The following is a 19479-nucleotide window of genomic DNA, read 5'->3' on the forward strand; positions in this document are numbered from 1 at the left end:
CACTCCTCAACATCTCAAACATATTCTTTCTTTCCTCTCATCACACCTCCCCCTCTTCCCAAGGCCTCAAATCTTGTGCCTCCCCCTGCCCGCTCCCTTCTTCACAATACCACAACCAAGTCTCATCCTTTCCCCCTCCCGACCTCTCCCCTCACCTTCCGTCCCCATGGCCGTGCCTACTCTCATCATCTCCCCTCCCTCTCAAAGCTTCCCTCTCACCCCTCCCTCTCAAAGCAAACTTCACACTCTTTCCCCTCCAAGCTTCCCTCTCACCTTTCTCAAAAGCTCCCCACTCACCGTTATCCCTCAACTCTTCCCTCTCACCCTTCTCCCCCCTCACTCCCCCTTCTCAAAGTTGCCCCCTCCCCTCACAAAAGCTTCCTCCTTCCCCTGACATCTCTTTTCCAAGTCATTCCTCCAACTCGTCCAATCTTCGATTTCCCTCTGCCCCTCTCTTATGACTCCCCACTGTCCCTCATCCCATCACCACCGAGCCTTTTATCCTCCTCATCTGCCCTCTCCCCTAGCTCTTCTGCAATTCCCCACACACTGTCAACAACTCCCCCGACCTCCCTGCCCCTCCTCCCTCATCCTACCCACCCCCTTCCCTGCACCCAAAGCTTTCCCCCCTCCCTCTTCCTTAACAGTGTGGGCCTCAAACATCCAAGGCCTTCACTCTAACCACACATATCTTTCCTTACAGGTTGCCACTGAGAAAGCAGACATAATCTGCTTAACAGAAACTTTCAACCTTCAAGACGTCTCTGACTTCTTAGTATCTCTCGCCGGATACCCTCTCCTCCGGTATTACACCCCTGAGCCTCGTCATGGGGGCAGAGTTGCTCTCTTCATCAAAAACTCTATTCCTCACTCTCCATGTGCTGCCCTCACTCCCCCACACCCCCAGGAATACCTCTGGCTACGGCTTTCCATTCCACTCCCACCTCATGTTTATATGTGTGTTGTACTGTCCACCAAACGCTGATGACTCCATTTACATCTCACTCTCCGAAAACATCTTCCATCATCTCATCTTCTTCCATCATCTCATCCATCATCTCATCCCAACTTCCATCATCTCATCATCATCAACTTCCATCATCTCATCCCAACTGTTTCTTCCTCATATGTGGTGACTTCAATTGACATCATGCCAGTTGGCTGGGTGTGGGCACCTCTCTCACCTGCCATGGCACTTCAAAGGATTTCTGCAACTCATTGGGACTGACACGATCTGTCAACTTCCTGACCCAGATCTCAACAAATGGTACTCTATCTCTTATGGATTTGGTATTGACCAATTTCCCTGCAAATATCTGCTGTTCTTCCTCTGCCCCAATCAGTTGATCTGACTATATGGTTGTCAAAGTAGACATCTCTATGGCCGTTATGGGAGAACCACATCAGCGCCAACAAGTCTGACATTTCACTCAGGCCGACTGGCAGGGACTTCATGCAGCCATCAAACTTCTCGGCTGGTCTCCCATCTCAACTTTCTCCAACATCAACTCATCCTGGGAATTTTCACAAAGAATTTTTTTTTCTCTCTCTTTCTCTCTCTTTCTCTCTCTTTCTCTCACAGATTTATCCCATCTAGTGTTTAGTTGTCATACCCTTCCTCCCACCTAGAGTACACTGAAGCTTGTGGTGAGGCAGCTGTCCTGAAACAACTTGCCTTTGCCTCATGGAAGGCAAATCCAACTGAAGGCAATCTCAGTTCCTTCCACAAAGCTCAGAACAAGTGTGCGTCTACCCTCAGGAGAGCTTGGAAACAACATCTTTCTAATCTGAATTCTGAACTCTCAAACCTGACTCCCTTCTCCAAATACTGGTGGGATCAAGTTAAGTCTGTTTCTGGTGTATGTTCCCCCCTCCATCCCTCCCTTACCCCAAATGGCTGCACAGCTGACACTGCACACAAAAAGGCTGAATGCCGAAACTCTGTGTTTGCAGCTAAATCTTGTGTCCCAAACCCATCACTTTCTGTACCCACCTTAGCTAGTCACACTCAGCTGTTCCTGGACTCTGTGTCCTTTTCTCCTGACAAGGTGGAGAACTTGCTGTCAAACCTCGACTGATTCTGCAACCGGTCCAGATGGCATCAGCCCAAGTGTCCGAACAACCTGCTCTGCTACTCTTGCTCATCCTCTCTCTGTTCTATTCACCCTCTCATTTGCTCAAGGTCATCTGCCATCTGCTTCAAAATCAACAAAATTACCGCTCTACATAAAAAAGGTGCAAAAACAGATCCTTACAACTTCAGACCAATCAGCCTTCTCCCAATCATCAGCAAGGTCATGGAATCCCTCATTGCTTCTGACATTAAATCTTTCTTCTTCTCCAATGGCTTGATTTCCCATCATCAATTTGGATTCAGACCAGGTTACTCTACGCTGAACTTGCTGCTTCTGCTTTCCCAATAATGGATGGAGGTCATCAATGCCAGACATGAGATCAGAGCCATCTCCCAAGACATATCGCGAGCTTTCAATATGGTCTGTCACGCCGCACTGCTCACAAAACTCTCTTCCTATGGTATCTAAGGTAATCTCCACTCAAGGCTTGCAGACTTCCTCTCCTGTCACAGTAAACGTGTAGCCCTTAATGGAATTCTGTCATCCCCTCTTCCTGTCCAGGCTGAAGTTCCTCAAGGCGGTGTCCTGGAACTTGTGCTTTTTCTGGTTTTCATCAATTATCTCTCTCTGAGGCTGGTGTTGGCTTTGTGGTTAGGGTGGCGGCTTGCGATCCCAGGGTCCTGAGTTCAAGCCCCTTTGGCTGCTGAATTAACACCAGGGGGTTGACTCAGTCTGTCATCCATCTGAGGTCAGCGAAGTGAGTACCAGTGTACTGGTCCCGGTGTATGCCCCGGTTAGAATAGGTATACCATATCCCTGTGTGTCGTAAGAGGCGACCAGGGTTGGCGTCAGGAAGGACATCCGGCCATAAAACATTGCCTCAAGAAAAAGCCCAACCCCTGCACAGCAGGGAAAAATGGCTGTAAAAACGGTCATTTTTTTTTCCATCAATTATCTCTCTGACTCTCTGGAAAATCCTCTTTATCTCTTTGCTGATGACTCTACCACCTGCCGTCCCATCTGCCATCCCTCAGATCAGCAAGCAGCAGCCTCATCACTCTCTGCAGATCTGGATAAAATCACAAGCTGGTCCAACACTTGGAACAAGTCTTACAATCCTGATAAATTTCACACTCTCACTATGTCTCTCTGAATGGACCGTCTGGAAAACTCCCCCATCTACTTTCTCAACAATCCTCTTGAAGAAGTCCTTTCAGTTAAGCTTTTGAGTCTTACTATCTGTCATGATCTTTCCTGGGAAAACCATATTTCCAAGCTGGCCTCTAAAGCCAGTCACCGACTGGGCATCCTCCATTGTGCAAAGTTCTTGCTTGGCACTCCTGACCATGTGCAAAGCTTTAACCCACAGCCTAATGAAGTACTGCTCTCCCCTCTGAGCTGGTGCTCCTGCCTCTCACCTTTCTCTGCTTCACGCTGTGGAAACCAAGGCATTTAGGATCATTAGTATCTCCTGCGATGAGGCTCAGTCTTTGGGTCTTTCACTCTCTTACCACAGGCAGGTCGGTCATCTTTCTGTCTTCTGCAGTCTCCTCTCTGGCCTCATCCTCCCCTGCTCTTTCTGTGCTCTGTCGCCGACATATTTCCGCAGGGTGCTCAAGGTCCACCAGTAACCCTCTTCTGGTCAAACTACCAAAATCAAGAATCATTGCTCACCTTCACTCCATCATTCCTGTTTTTTTCCTGCCTTTGGAACAAACTCCCACACTCTCTTCAATCCCACTCTTCCCTCCAGGTCTATAAAACAGCTGTTCGCCACCATTTCTTATCTTCCCCCATGCAAAACCTCGATCTTTTCTTCCCCCGTTAATCCACCCCAAACCCATCTCCTTCAAATTCCCTGCTTTCCTTCCTGAAAGTCCCTGTAGCGTTCCTCTTGTTTACCCAGTGTACCCCACGCCATCCCTCTCCCTTCCACTGATCTGGTAATGTCTCTGTTCCTTACTGTTTTGTACTTCTCTCCCACCCCTCTTGTCTCATGCACCCTTTGTTATACGTTCTGTGTGTTAGTTCTTTCACGAGCCTCGACAATATATATAATAAAAAATATTTTTAAATGACGGCTCCTTTTTAAGCATATAATTGCAAGAAATGATTACTGTTATTATTTTATAATTATCACACGTCTCCAGGTGTTGGTCTGCAATGGCCAACAGGTAGAACACTTAATAATTGTGAGCTCAGATAACCAAAAGGTTCAGGCAGATATGAAAGTGGAAAATATTATGTCATAATGGTCAAAAAATGCTGAACGTGAATGTTTTTGAGAGGGAATGACCATAAGGAAGTGACCAAGTCTACATACACAAGTGGTATATTTGGTAGGGTTTAGCTGATGTTCGGCCTTGGTATGGCAATTACGTGACAATTTCTCGAAGAGAACATGCTATAACTACTTCTTCGTCCTCGTGTGAATGCTTCACTCAAAGCTGCGCCTCTTAAAATCGCTGAAACGGTATTGATGACATTCTGTTCAGATACAATTGGCAATGACTACACAGTCAATGTCTTACGTGGAGTAGGAAAACATTTCTTACATCATGCACTATTACCTTCCCAGTTCAAAAGTCAATTCTATCTTTCTCACCTCAGCCCGTTGATGATGCTCATCAGAAGCACAATGGCAATGGCAATGCACTTGAGAACTGCTCCTGGTACTGCACAACCACCACCATAAAATGGCTGCAGTGCGTATTCCGCAAAGGTAAGTGCCTGAACAGCATTACTCGCAGGGTTTTGGAGAAACACAGAGATCCAGGCAAAGAAAAAAGCCAGGAGACGACCGAAGGCCCGCCGGAGATACGTGTACTCTCCACCAGAACTAGGAAGTGCACAGCCAAGCTCCGCATAGCAAAGGGAACCGATCATGGAGAGTAAGCCACTTGCGGTCCACACCAACAATGCAACACCAACATTACTTTGGCAAAAGTATAACACACCCCCAGGAGATATAAATATTCCTGAACCAAAGATGTTTCCTACAATGATGCTGACACCTGTGAAAAAGCCAAAACGAGGCTTAAGACGAAGAACTGAATTATTGTTCCATTCATTTTCCTCTTGTCTTTTCCATTTCCAATCATCTCCTTCTCTTCCGCTTCTTTCTTCTTTTACTATATTTCTTTGCTTCAGTCCTGTGATTAATTGTAGCTCAGGACGACCAGAAATGTTTGTTTCTTTCCCTTCATCCTGAATGTTATGTTGTCCATTTTCAAATACTTCTTGCTCTTCCTCTTCCATACCTTCTTCCTCACCTGTACCGTGCCCTCGTTGTTCCATCGGCAACAGCTGATGCCCTTCTTGGGAACTACTGGTGGCAGGATAAGCTGAAAGTTGCACAATGTTATCCTGCATCATGTTTTGCCCTGCCATCGATCTGAATTCCAAAACTTTTCGTACAATATGAGCCTCAACTATAATGCTCGTGCCCAGTTAAAGTTTAAAAGTTACTACCATGCCCATTGTTCCGCAACGACTGCGGACATTCCCGGAGAGGCTTTCCAAATGAAAACAAAGAGTAAAGGTTAACCTTGGTTAAATCATCTATTTGTTGGAATGTAAACCCGACCCCTCTGATAACACTTATTATTACCCTCGCCAAAGGAGAGGGTATTGCATTTGGGTCTGTTTGTTTGTTTGTTTGTTTGTTTGCTACTTGCAAAATCGAAATTTTTTCAAGTATATTGGTTAGTCGGTTTTGTTATTCTGTCTGTCTGTTTGTCACCTACAGGTCACAATTTCAAACCGATCTTCACGAAACTTCATCACACGGTCGAGTTTGTCATAAGGAAGAAGCCTGTTGTTTTTTTGAGGTCAAAAGGTCAACATAGGCCAAAGGTCAACAACTTCGGTGAGATTTCTAAAATCCTTAATTTTCACCCAAATGACTTGAAATTTGAAGAGGAATTATATTTCAGGTCAATTAATTCAAGCAACCAATTATTTTTGAGGTCAACATGGACCAACAGGTCAACATAGGCCAAAGGTCAACAACTAAGGTGGTATTGTTACGAATCTGGCAGCCATTTGTACACAACAGCCAGAGTTCCCGCAGTTCAGTTATTTCGATAAGTATGTGTTAATAGTTAGGGTCCCGTCCCTATGTTTAATGGGTGATCAAGTGTATGTGCGCTGCGAGTAATTTTTTAGTTAGTTTTCTACATCAATTCACTTCACACCACGGCGCCATAACCCACGTGTTCAAGGCTACAGACGTGGGTGGAGACCCCTCGCCTCAGGGCCGACTCCGCCCCAGCCGGATGGTAGTTCCCCTCATCCAATCGGGGGTGAGATCACCTCAGGGCCAACCTGCCCCAGCCAGATGGAATGTTCGCCTCGCCCAATGAGGGGAGGACACCGATCGCCCGACGCCCCCTGACCAATCCGGAGGCGAGTTATCTCAGGGCAGATCCCTCCACCCGCCTGGGGGGGGGGGTGGGGGGAGGATAAGAAAGGGGGTCGTGTTGGGGGTCGGGGCTTTTGGCTCTTTGGGCTGCGGTCTTTTTCCGGGGGTTCCTTGGTGGTCGGGTTGGTGCTCGTGCCGTCGATCGTCGTTCATGGCAGCCAGGATCGTGGGCTCGTTGGATACTGGGTTGTGGGTTCGAGTCCCACCATGGTGGGTTATGTTGGAGCGCTCGAGCTGGGATCCCCGTTTCCGTCCACGGACTCCGGGCTCCACAGGTGCGGGTCGGTGAAACCGCACGAGGCGGCCAAGTACCCGGCCAGACTCTGGCCCTCAGCTCGCCTTCTGTCCCGAGCTGAAGGTCCGAATAAAGACCCACGAGGTCTATTTCTTTTTGGGTGTGTGTCTGGCTGTGGCCAGTCTGTAAGTACAACTGTTAAAGTGATTCCATTGTACATTTGCCTGCATCTTTATTCGAGATTAAGTCTGCTCTGTGTTTCCCTCCCTCTTACATTGTAATAAATAACTTAAATGTTCCAGTTCGGTGTCCATGCTTTCTTTCATTGACCCAGTATGGTTCGGGCTTGAGAGTCAGGAAGGCCGATTGTGCCGTAAATTGTTCATTTCGTCTGGCAGGCTTTGGTAATCCCCGCTCGGTTACACCGGATCCGAGTCGGTAACAGTGACTCGGTTCGGACAATGTCGGCCGATGGAGTGGCTTCCCCGGTAATTAGATGGCGTGGGTACTTAGGTAAATTGGAATTAGACAATTAACCCTACCCCACGCCGTCAAAATATTGGCGTCCACGGTCCACTAAGGGACCCGTCGACTCTGGAGTTATCCGGGGTGACGACCTTCAATTCTGGTGTTCAGTGGTAGACGGCCCAACTGCTCCGTTTAGCGGCCGTCCTCGCCACCGAACCCCGGCACCAAAACAGTATTTCTAAAATCCTCAATTTTTACCCGATTGATTTGAAATTTGAAGAGGGTTTATATTTCACGTCACTGAATTCAACCACCAATTATTTTTGAGGTCAAATTTGTTTTATTGATTTTGCAAGTGTCGTGTTCTGCACAACATCTTCTTGTTTGTTTGTTTGTCTGTCCACACAGAACTTTCGTGTTTTTCTCTACAACCACTTGCTGGATTGAGACGAAATTTTCGCCATTAATGCGACTACTCGTGTAAAATGTTTTAATTATAATTATGACATCATAGGTCACGTGGTGTGGTAGCTATATTGGAAAAACGGGAAAAAATTGGACGTCTGTATCTCTGAAACCACACCAAGGAAAAACTTGACACTTGGCACATAACAAGTACTCCTCATGTGGAATGAGTTTGATTTTTTTATGAAGTCATAGGTACCCTCGTTATGACATCATAATTGCATATGTAGAATGCCACATCCGATCAGTATGAAAATTTTTGAGGGTCATCTAGGAATAAAATTGTCCACAGAAAAAAAATTCATTACATCATTGGTGACGTGATTTGGCAGCCATATTGTTTTAAAAAAACACACAACACCTTCAAAAATCTTCTCTGAAGTGGCTGAACAGATCGAGATGAAACTTTACAAGTATGACTGCCTGTCCACGAGGAACAAAAGGTTCACACATATGATATCATAGGTTACATGGTTTGGCAGCCATATTACCCTAAAACCTATAAAAAATACACCACTCAAAAGAAGTCCTGACGAGGGTCTGCAATCTGTGATTGCTCTTTTTCTTGTTATTTTCACAATGAAAACAACATTGCCAATGGGAATAACTGACCGGTGTATAGTGTGAAGAAAGTCGCGGTCCGCCATTCTTTAGAACAAAACAGGCAAAACACAGCAGGGATATTAAAAATGCTTTCTTTGTCACCGAGATTCACAGTTTTTGGTTGTACGAAATAACACAAGGAGAGCAGAACCAAGTGCTATGACTCAGTCATTGAGATTTTGCATCACAAGGTCAAGCACACAAACTTGCCTTTCTGCAAACTCACAGAAAACCTGTACACTGAGCTTGGGTTAAATGGTTGGTTGGTTCCATTCTTTATGTAATAGGCTTTAAGTGCAGTCATGGAAATGTCATATAATGTTCTTTTTACAACAGGTTGAGGGAAATGACAAATATATTTACTCTTATATAATGAATATGATGTTCTAAAGATAACTTATGGTGAAAATAAAAACTGCAAGCTTGCTCCATACTATATGTTGATGCTTAACAACTCATCACGAGTTGGTAAGATGCTCACCACATGTTACAAAGTAAAGAGCAAGGACAGCATGTGATTAAAAAAATATTTTTAAATGGCAAAAGAGGTTCGTCCACAGAAAGGGGATCTGTTTGGTTGGTTTGTGTTTTTTGGGGGAAAAGCGAGTGTGGGGTACCTGCACCAGAACTGTAAAGCAAAAATGCAAGCAGGCATTGCCTGGCTATTTTAGCCATCATGGTGTCGATCAAGGCTTTAACAAACAGCATTCATCAATAAAACTGCCATGTATACAACCAAGATGGCAGCCTCACACCCATCTGTTTTGAGAATCTTCAATAAAGCAGATGGCGGTTGGTTTATCCTCAGAGTCGCTTCGAGTTAGCATCTCTCTTCCATGTCGAAGATCTGCTTGCTTCCCTGCCAAGAAAATAAAGATCATGAAACATTGTTCAGAAGGCTCACAGAACAAGCAGCAATGAAGAGTGGAGTTTTGATTGAATTTACTTGATTATTTCAGGCCAAGCACACAAGTGCTGAAGATAGCACAGCTCACTTAAAGATCCATCAGGCTCGATCTATAGAAACAGCTCTCCTCATGCTGAATGTTGTTATGTACTTTTTGGAAATTGAAAGAATGTATCATTTTGAGTATTATATGTATATGTATGTATATATATATATATATATATATATATATATATATATATATATATATATATATATATATATATATATATATATATATATATATATATATATATATATTTATATATATATATATATATATATATATATATATATATATATATATATATATATATATATATATATATATATCTTTTTCTAATTCTGATGTACCATACTCTATTGCAGAGCATCGGTGCTGCAGAAGCAGTTTCTTGGCAAGGGTTATGCTGGGTAGTTTGCCATTGCCTTCCCAGCAGTATTTGAGGCAGGAATTTGCAATTTGGTCATGGTGCCTGCAATGGCGTGCACACTCTTTGCAAAGGACACCGTGGGATCTTTAACCTCCACCAACTAATGCCGGCAGATGGGCTGACCAGTTTAACATCCACCGAAGGGACGGCACATGCATTAATGAATCAGCCTGCCTGTGAAACACCGGGATGACAGTCTATAGCTGGGTTGGGATGCAAACTCAGACTAGACAGTCTGGAGGTGAGTGTGTGTACCTCCAGGCCATCCTACCAGCCAAATATACCTATATATATACATAAAATAAAGCTCTGTCTGACAACTGACTGACTCATTCACTCACTGACTGACCCGCTGACTGATATTAAAGATCGGTACCTCCCTGGTGATGTAGGAAGCTGAAGTTTTGCGTGCCGATGGACATTGAAGCCAGTACACCAGCAAAAAATCACAGAATCATCGCACAACATCCATAAATGAAAATATAATTTTTTTTTTTAAATGAAAAAAAAATGCATGTGAGCAACCCAAGACAATGGGGAAGTACGATCATTTTGTGGGCCGATGGACATCAAAGAAAATATAATTAAATTGATTTTAAAAAGAAAAAAAAAACTGAACAAAAATGCAGGTGAGCGACCCGAGACAATGGGGAAGCACAGTTTGTATGCTTGTAAACGCAATGGCCACCCTAAACACAATGTGAAAGCATACCCCGCTAGAATATATATTACACATATATAATGAGGTATGGTAATACTCCATATGGAGGGATGGCACAGGAAAAAAAATGGTCATCCCATTAAATGTGTACAAAATTTTACGCAGAAAAGCTATGATAAATAAAATTAAGTCATAAACCTTTAAAAGCCATCTATTTTATTCTCTAATTAGCATTTTTTTTTAAACTGCCAAGACTGATAAAAATGCAAGAATACATCACAAGAGGACCAAATCAGGAGATCGCTAAACAGCTTCATTGTACTTCTTTCTTTCTTCAGCCATCCGAGCACAATAATGGCTGAAGTGATTGCAAAGATTCTAACAGGAGGAAGCAAAATTGTCTCTGGAGTATTGCACTCATACCATAACCACAAAAAGAAAATAGATATGAAAAAAAAAATGTTGATGATACAAAACAAAGATACGAGATACCACAAGTCAATGAATTCCATTTACACATGCGCAGATTGAGAAACTCTGCCATAATAATCTCTACCGTAAAATCTGTCGTAGATTGCAAGGCCACGTGTATTGCGTTGCCAATGTGGATTGCAAGGTCCGACAGAATGTGTAATTTATGAAGGAAAAGGTCCCAGAATAAACAGAATTGCAATCAAAACCAAGAAAGAAAGTAAGCAGCCTCTTGTGCTAGTTATAACCCTAATCCTGAGAGAAAAAGCAGCAGCTCACAGTAATTATGCTACAATCACAAGAGCTACAAATCGTATAAAAAGGAAGGAAAGATCAGAAGATTTAAGACGACGACGACACCGACGATTAAAAAAAGTACTATGCAAAATACAAGGTGGAAATACGAACTTTCAGGAAAGGCAGTATGCATTAGCGGAGCCTAAGCCATCTGTAAAAGAACTGCATGTGAAGGAAATACAGCATCACCTGTTGGAAGATAATTGGAGAAGGGTTCAGCAAATGGAAGCTTTGACAGATAGTAGAGAACTGCAGAAAAGACATTGCCTCGTGTCATGATCAAAACTCTCTGTAGAATAACAACTAAAACATTGCTCAACAAAGCCTTGCAAATGCGCAAAGAGCATGTTGGTGCTTTTCTCGAGACCACAATAACAGTCAACGTAGGCTCGACATTAAAGGGCCGGATGATTCTGGGGAAGGGTATCATGTTGCTTCCTCTGAGCCTTACAATTATGACTCAGCCTGTTAGGTTGTAGAGAGAGCCTCTGCTGACACCATTCCCACTGATGAAAACGGCAGGTGTGGATTGGCTAATGAAGTTGCAAGTCAGAAATAGAAAGTAGCAAGCCAAAGGGAAACAGCAGCCTGTACAATTGAGCCGTTGTCCTGAATGCAGAGCAGTCACTGAAGCAGAAGTCGATGCCGTCGTTAACCTCAAACAGGCATTTCAGGAACCCATGCAAGAGCTGAGAACTGCCTTACATGGATGTGATGATGGGTGTTCCAATAAAGGCTACACCACAGTTGCTCGCAGGGATCCTGACAGTAACGTTATCAAGGTACAAGGTCACTCCTTGGTTTGTTTCAATGATAGGGGGTGTTGCATTCAACTTCACGTACGAGCTCAGGTTTTTTCCCTGCATGTTTCGGACAATGTCATTGTGATGCAACAGCATATTAGATGCATCCACACAAACCTGTAGTTTCATCTGCATTACTGATATTATTTCATGCACATTTTAATTGGAGTACAATATGTGCACAAATTGAAGTACTTCAACACTTGATTTCCACATGACCATTGAAACACAATTTACCGCATGATACTATTCACACAACCATCCGTAATTCAATAAACCGAACCCCCCAATAAACAACCGAAACAAATCAGAAAAAAAAAACAAGAACAAACATGTCAGGATGTAATCCCCAAAAAAACAACCAAACATGGAGGGAATGAAACCACAATATGACACCACAATACTTTTTTTACGGATTGCCATTATGACTTATTTTGACATTGTTTCATTGCAATTCCACAACAAATATAACACACAATTATACTGCAAACCAACACATACTGCAAATCTAAAACTCCCTCCCACATTGATATCTTCAAACGGGATGGCTAAATGATCAAGAGGTATGCACACTCGCCTCTGAGCCGTCTAGCCTGGCTTCGAATCTTGGCCCGGCTTCAACTGTCATCCTGGTGTCTTGCAGGCAAGGCGATTGTGCCATCCCTCGGATGGATGTCACACTGGGTTACGGTTTGCCATCATTTGTTGGTGGACCTTAAAGATCCCATGGTGTCCTTTGTGGAGAATAGGAGAGCTTTCACCAGATTCCTGACTAAGTGGAGTTGTTGAAGTGAATGCAAAACAGTCAACGAAGCAGAAGTAGAGGGTCTTCATGTGCCAAGATGGTGGTTCAACTTGGAAGACTGCAGACGTACTCATACAACAAAAACTTCTGATACAATTGGCAAAAACTGGATGGTGCAAGCAACGGGATAAGGTGAGCAAAAAGAACGCCACTCGATCAGCAACACCAAACACGCAAAACACCTGATGGAAACTCCACCAATCACACAACCCACACATCACAAACCCAGCCATGTTTGTGCCGAAGAAGCACACTGACCCTATGACATGATGCTGACATCATGCACATAAATAATGCCAGCACATCATCTACAAACTCGGAGGCATCCGTTTGGCACTCAAGCCTTTAAAGATTGAGAGTAAAGCCGATGGTCATGAATAGACAAAAGCAGAGATGTCAATCTCGATTTTTGTCCTTGTCATGGGCTCATCAGGTCAACATCCTGCTGATCGTTTATCCATGATCACATTAGGCCCATTAATAAACCAAAATTGAACTCAATAAACTTGACAAGGCAGTACAGCACAGATCGAGTCCCATCACAGCGCTTTTCGCATGACCTGCCAGCAACAAGCGTCGCCTGCCAACAACACATTGTCTCTGCTCTGCTTATCACCAGACAGGATGTTTGCAGCCAGGAATATTACATTGAACCAAAGAAGCACACTGACCCTGGTTGCGACTGGTCCCTGCAAAAGTATTCAGCCCCGACCAATATTGCCACATTTAGATGAATTATGAATTATGCAGAAACAATTTTACGAAATTAACTTTTATATTCATAAATGAAAAGGTCAAATTAAACACACTTGTAGTTCAAAGAAGTTACATGTCAGGAATACCTACAAAAAAACGTACAAATCAAAATTCACTGGTTGTAAAAATATTCAGCCCGTAAAGTCAGTACTTGGTGGAAGCAACTTTTACAGTAATGACTGCTATGAGTAGTTTTGGGTAGGTCTCTACCAGCTCTGCACAGTGAGATGGTGAAATCTTTGCCCTTTCTTCACGTGAAAATTTCTCGAGTTCTGCCAAGTTTGATGGGGATCATCGAAGGACTGCAATCTTCAAGACTACATGTCTTGCCACCTGTCCATAAATGTTCAATTGGGTTCACATCAGGACTTCGACTGTGCCACACAAGAACATTTATTTTCTTCTCATTCAGCCACTCCAGCGTGGCTTTAGCTTTGTGCTTCGGATCATTGTCCTGATGAAATGTGAATTTCCGACCCAGTTTCAGATTCCTGATTCAAGCAGGTTTTCATCAAGGATTCTCCTGTAATTTGCACCGTCCATTGCCCCCGCTATCCTGACAAGCTTGTCAGTCCCTGCTGATGAAAAGCAGCCCGATAACATGATGCTGCCACCACCATGCTTGACAGTCGGGATGGTGTTGATTTGGTGATGCGCAGAGTTTGGTTTGCGCCAGATGTAACGCTTTGAATTTAGACCAAAAAGTTCAATTTTTGTCTCGTCTGATCACAAAACTTTTCTCCACATTCCTGCAGTATCATTAAGAAGCTTTTTCATAAACTCCATACGAGCTTTAAATGCGTCTTTTTCGGTAATGGCTTCTTTGTTGCCACCTGTCCATCGAGGCCAGCTTTGTGAAGGAAATGGGATATTGTTGATTGATGAACACTGACCCCCATCTTGGACAGAGAGCCTTGCAGATCTTTCAAAGTCATTGTTGGATTTACAGTGACATCCCGAACCAGTTTCCTGCTTGCCCGGCTGCTGAGTTTGGATGGGTGACCTGATCTGGGTAGAGTCTGGAAGGTATCATACGTCTTCCACTTCTTAATGATGGATTTCATCATAATCAAAGGGGTAATGAGTGACTGAAATCTTCTTTTAACCCTCTCCTGAACGGTGCTTCTACTCCATTTTATGTCTGACATCTTTGGAAAGCTACTTTGGCTTCATGCTTGCCATGTTGGGTAACCAAATGAGTTGAACCTTAAAACTCCTTTGATAAGTGGGGGAACTTAATTTTTTAAGTTAAACCACTGATTACAAAGAGGTGAAACCTATTACACTTATTTTATAACCTTTCTAGCAAATAATCTGCTTCTGAAGTGATTTTGGGTTAATTAGGCAAAGGGTTTGAATACTTTTACACGTAAAGGGGAGGGATCCATCGGTAGACTGTGGTAAGTGTTGTATGGTCTGTGCGTTTCGAGTCGGTTAGATTGCCATGTAACAGGGATCTGTCAGAGTCGATCATTTGTCATCTGAGGAGGCAGCATATGTAATTTATAGACAGAGTGGAGATGAATTACGTATGCATAAATACCTCTTGTTTGTATGTGGGGAAGGTGAGGCACACGTGTCACCTGTACAACTAGGCTGATTACGATCTCTCTGGCAAGGGTGGTGTGTCAGGTGGGCTGTGGAGTGGGCTGTGGAGTGGGCTGTGGAGTGGGCAGTGCAGTGGGCTGTGGAGTGGGCTGTGGAGCCCAGAGGAAATGATGTATTTATTTTTTTATTGGGGCTGCCCCTGTGGGGTGGCACCCGAGAGGACTCCGCCCAGGAGGAAAAAAAAGAACTGGAGTCGACGAGAGAGGAAAGAGAACTATGAGAGGCTCATGTGCAAGGAGGGCGAGCAAGTGATTCACAGAGTGTCTTGTAGAAGGTTTAGGATAGACCCAAGCTGGTGACACCCTGCCTCCCGAGAGGGGAAGAAAGACCTCAGAGGGGAGAGCTCCACATGCACAGAGTGCAAAGAAGCGCTTTGAGGAGAAAGAAGGGTTGATCAGGAGGGATGCATTGGGGAAAAGGAAAAGACAACAACTTGGCCTGGTTTAAGGCCGACTCATTGCTGGCCCTGCTCGTGGCTGTGTGACTTCATCTTTGGGCATCATCGTGATTGGCATTCATCTCAGTCCTGATTTCTAAAGCAGGCTGCGTCGAGTCCTGAGTCCACCCTGTGCATCGTAGAGACAAAGGGAAGTCCCGCCTGCATTATTTTGTTGTTGTGTTAGTGTGATCAGGGGTGCCGAGTGGGTTAGGTTTTGCGTTTTATTTCTCCTTCTTGTACATAAGTTTGCATATCCCCATTTACCTCTTTGTGTCGTTTGAGTCGCTTGGTTTGTTCTGTTTATTGTTGACTTGCTTCCTGTACTTTGCTTTTCAAATAAACCTTTGAAAAGGTAAGAAAGTGTGTTTCAGCCATGTGCTTTCCATGGATGTTTGCAGTCGATTTTGGCTCATTTGGATGACCTTGGGGAAAGTAGAGTAATACTGAATCCATCCATCAATCCATCCATTGGGACCATACTCCGTGCAGAGCGTCAGTGCTGCCTAAGCAGTTCCCTTGGCTGTTGGGCACAATCCTGGACAGGTCGCCACTCCGACGCAAGATACCAGAAAGCTGGCACTCATTTTGCCGACCTCAGGAGGATGACAGGCAGAGTCAACCCCACCTGGTATTAATTCAAAAGCTGAGTGAGATTTGAACTCAGGATCCGAGGATCCCAATCCCACCACCCTAATCACTAAGCCAACACCAGGCATAATACTGAATGCAGTGCATTAAAATACTGTTTTGACCATCCCTTGGGATGAAAAGTGTCGGCTCTGAAGTAACCTGTAGTAACAGGTAATCGGACACGACAATACTTATGCAACTGAGAATCATCTGGTTTTCTCTATTAATCGAGCTTATTCACATTTTATCTACATTTTTTTTAGCTTTATCACTTTGGAGGAGTTTGTGAAGATTGAAAATGTTAAGTATGATTTGAAAGCATCATGAAATAAGCTCAGATGGCATCAAAATGGGAAAACTTTGGAGGGGGGTGAATACTTTTGCAGCCCACTGTATATACATATAAGCAAATATAAACATTCCAAAATTCCTGCCCGAACTACTGCTGTGAAGGCAATGGCAAACCAACTAGCATAACCCTTGCCAGGAAACCACAGTATCAGAGTATGGTGCAACAGAATCTAATATATAAAGCTCATTCCAACCACTCACTCACTGACTGATATTAATGTTGGGTACCTTCCAGATGACGTAGAAAGCTGAAATTTGCATATATATATATATATATATATATATATATATATATATATATATATATATATATATATATATATATATATATATATATATAGACACAAACATACACTGTCGAACCCTGCGATTCATGGATTTGCTATTCATAGACCCGGCACATTTGCAGGTCATAAAATATGGTGTGAACCACTTTGACATTCGCGCTACACATATTTGTGGTTTAAAAAAAAAAATTTAACTTCAGGACTTGGCTCTATATCCACCTGGGTGATTGCAAATCATCCAACATCATACATAACATCACATAATAAAAGGTGCAAAAAGAGATGCCCTTAACTACAGCCCATTTAGCTCACTGTATTCCAATCATCAGCAAGGTCATGGAATCCATCATCGCAATTGACATAAAATCATTCTTTTTCTCCAACAGCCTCATCTCAAATCATCAATTCTGATTCAGACCTGGTCACTCGACTTTGGACATGCTACTTCTACTCACCCAACAATGGTGGAGGTCCTCAATATCAGATATGAGATCAGGGCCGTCTGTCTCTCTGGACATATCTTGAGCTTTTGATATGGTCTGGCATCCTGCCTTGCTCTCCAAACTGCCTGCCTATGGAATACAAGGCCAACTCCACTCTTACATTACTGACTTCTCCACTCTCAAAAGACTACATGTGGCTCTCAACAGAACCCTTTCGTCTCCTCTCCCTGTCAAGGCTGTAGTAGCCCAAGGCAGTGTTCTGGGCCCCATATTATTACTAATCTTTATCAGTGATCTCACTGACTCTGGAAAATCGTTCTTATCCTTTTGATGATGACTCCACTCTCTGCCGTGACATCACTCATCCTTCTGACAGACAGGCAGTGGCCTCTTCCCTCTCCTCAGACTTTGACAAAATCACAAACTGGTCAAACACAACTTTGCTTATGTATCCATAATGTCCACCCTTTGCGTTCTCACTTACCCCTCATCGTTACCTGCATCCATTGTTTGTCCATCTCCGTCAACCTTCTCCCTCTACCCTGCTGTTGGTGTTTCACCTTTCTCCTGCTGTTCACTTTGTTATGTTGTATCCTGATTTGTTCTGCGTAAACGCTCTTCCACAAGCATAGACCATGTAAACAAAAAATAAAACAAACAAAAAATCAAGCCGGTAGGCAGACATGGGTAGTCGGCCGTTGCTAGGCAACTGAGGGGTACATAGCAACGGTTCATTCTCACACATAACTAGGACATACCATGAACCTACCATAACCAGTTTCATGTATAGCTGACTCATCGTCTCTGAGATATAACGAACTTCGTTTTTTTATTGTTTTCGACCAGGATTCATTCAAAGTCTATCTTCTCTGACAGTTTTTATAGGATCCGGATGGAAATTTTTGACAATATGGCTGAATGTACTGCCCACAGTCGCTCGTGGCCCGATTTTTGATTTTCGAAAAAATTAATTTTTTATGATTTTTCAAAAATTTCAAAGTCCCGTTGCTAGGCAACGGTGGTGTCCATAGCAACTGTTCTCATTTGCACACAACTAGGTCATGGTATGAACCTACCAACCAAGTTTCATAGAAATCGCCATTGTATTAACGGAGCACTGGACTGAACAGAGGGACAGACAGACAAACATATCGACGGAAAAAGTAATAAGGGTAGAACAAATTTCAAGAAAAAATTTTTTTCCACGAGATCGACTACCCAACAAACATATCGACGGAAATACTGATAATAAGGGTAGAACAAATCTCAAAAAAAAAAATTTGAATTTTTTTTTTCGACTCGATCGACTACCCAAAAACAAGCCGGAAGGCGGCAATGGGTCACCCGAGCATGGAAACTATAAGATATAGAGCAAAATGGATGTCATTTCGTGGATAGGGAATCACCTTAAGATTATGCATATCAAATCTCATCGAGTTCCATCTACTGATAACTACTCGGTATCCATTTGAATGAAAAGTACCGAAAATGTGGTTTGAAATCGGAAATCCCCAAAGTTCGAGGGGGTGCTGTGGGTGAACAAAGATCTAAATCGAAAATCCGGCTCGATCGTTTGTGCACAATGTATTCCAGACGATTAGTGTGAATTTTCATGACCATCCGACCATAACCCTAGGAGGAGTAGCATTTGGCGCGAAGGCACCTCCAGCTCTCGCATGTTATCGATTTTTGCACTAATTTACCTTTGACCCCTGACCTAAGCGAAATCGGTCAATATGTCCTGAGGCAAAGTTGTAGTCCTCATTGAGTACCATGAACTTGCAAAGTTTCATTCGTATCGATGCACTCACCTGGTCGCTAGGGGGCCTTCAATTTCCACCAATTTTTGCGCATACCCTAATTGTAGGGGGCGCTGCGGGTAAAGTATTCCATATATCACAAAACCCAGAATATATTTGATGGAGCATCACCTGTAGATCATTCGTGCCAAATTTCATAACCCTACGTGGGATAATGGCTTTCGGAATTGATTTCGCGTGAACGGTACCGATTTTGAAGGTTTTTCGGTTGTTGCTAGGGAACCAAAGTGTCCCGAGCAACCATCACAATTTCCAAAGCACGAGGTCATAAGATGTACCCACCATGCGAGTTTGGTCAAAATCCGCCCACGTTTACTACCAATTATGCTGATGACAAACGAACAAGCATCCAAACAAACATCCAAACAAACAGACAGAATTACTGACAATAAGGGTCACCTATTTCGGCAACCCAAAAAACACCTTTCATGGTTGCTTTCTGCAGCTTCTTTGGCTAGA

General features: G+C 43.5%; 2 protein-coding genes across 10 annotated transcripts in view; both read right to left on the bottom strand.

The window, feature by feature from the left end:
- The window catches only part of LOC147016551 (b(0,+)-type amino acid transporter 1-like), a 106353-nt gene extending 100765 nt beyond the window's left edge, over nucleotides 1–5588 (bottom strand). For 2 of the 3 annotated variants that reach the window (XM_085845300.1, XM_085845302.1), the window contains exon 1: nucleotides 4681–5588. In XM_085845300.1, the coding sequence (XP_085701426.1) occupies nucleotides 4681–5465 (785 nt within the window). In that variant the 5' untranslated portion in view covers nucleotides 5466–5588. The remainder of the gene's footprint in view (nucleotides 1–4680) is intronic. The other variant, XM_085845301.1, reaches the window with a different exon arrangement.
- Nucleotides 5589–8344: 2756 nt separating this feature from the next.
- LOC147016552 (RNA-binding Raly-like protein) overlaps nucleotides 8345–19479 on the bottom strand; it is a 164371-nt gene continuing 153236 nt past the window's right edge. For 6 of the 7 annotated variants that reach the window (XM_085845308.1, XM_085845312.1, XM_085845311.1 and 3 more), the window contains 2 exons: nucleotides 17685–17817; nucleotides 8345–9128 (listed from right to left, as the gene is read on the bottom strand). In XM_085845308.1, coding sequence (XP_085701434.1) covers nucleotides 9019–9128; nucleotides 17685–17817 — 243 coding nt within the window. In that variant the 3' untranslated portion in view covers nucleotides 8345–9018. The remainder of the gene's footprint in view (nucleotides 9129–17684; nucleotides 17818–19479) is intronic. The other variant, XM_085845314.1, reaches the window with a different exon arrangement.

This window comes from Eptatretus burgeri, chromosome 11, assembly GCF_056783735.1.
Source record: "Eptatretus burgeri isolate ZD-2024b chromosome 11, Ebu_testis_v1, whole genome shotgun sequence".
Taxonomy (NCBI): domain Eukaryota; kingdom Metazoa; phylum Chordata; class Myxini; order Myxiniformes; family Myxinidae; genus Eptatretus; species Eptatretus burgeri.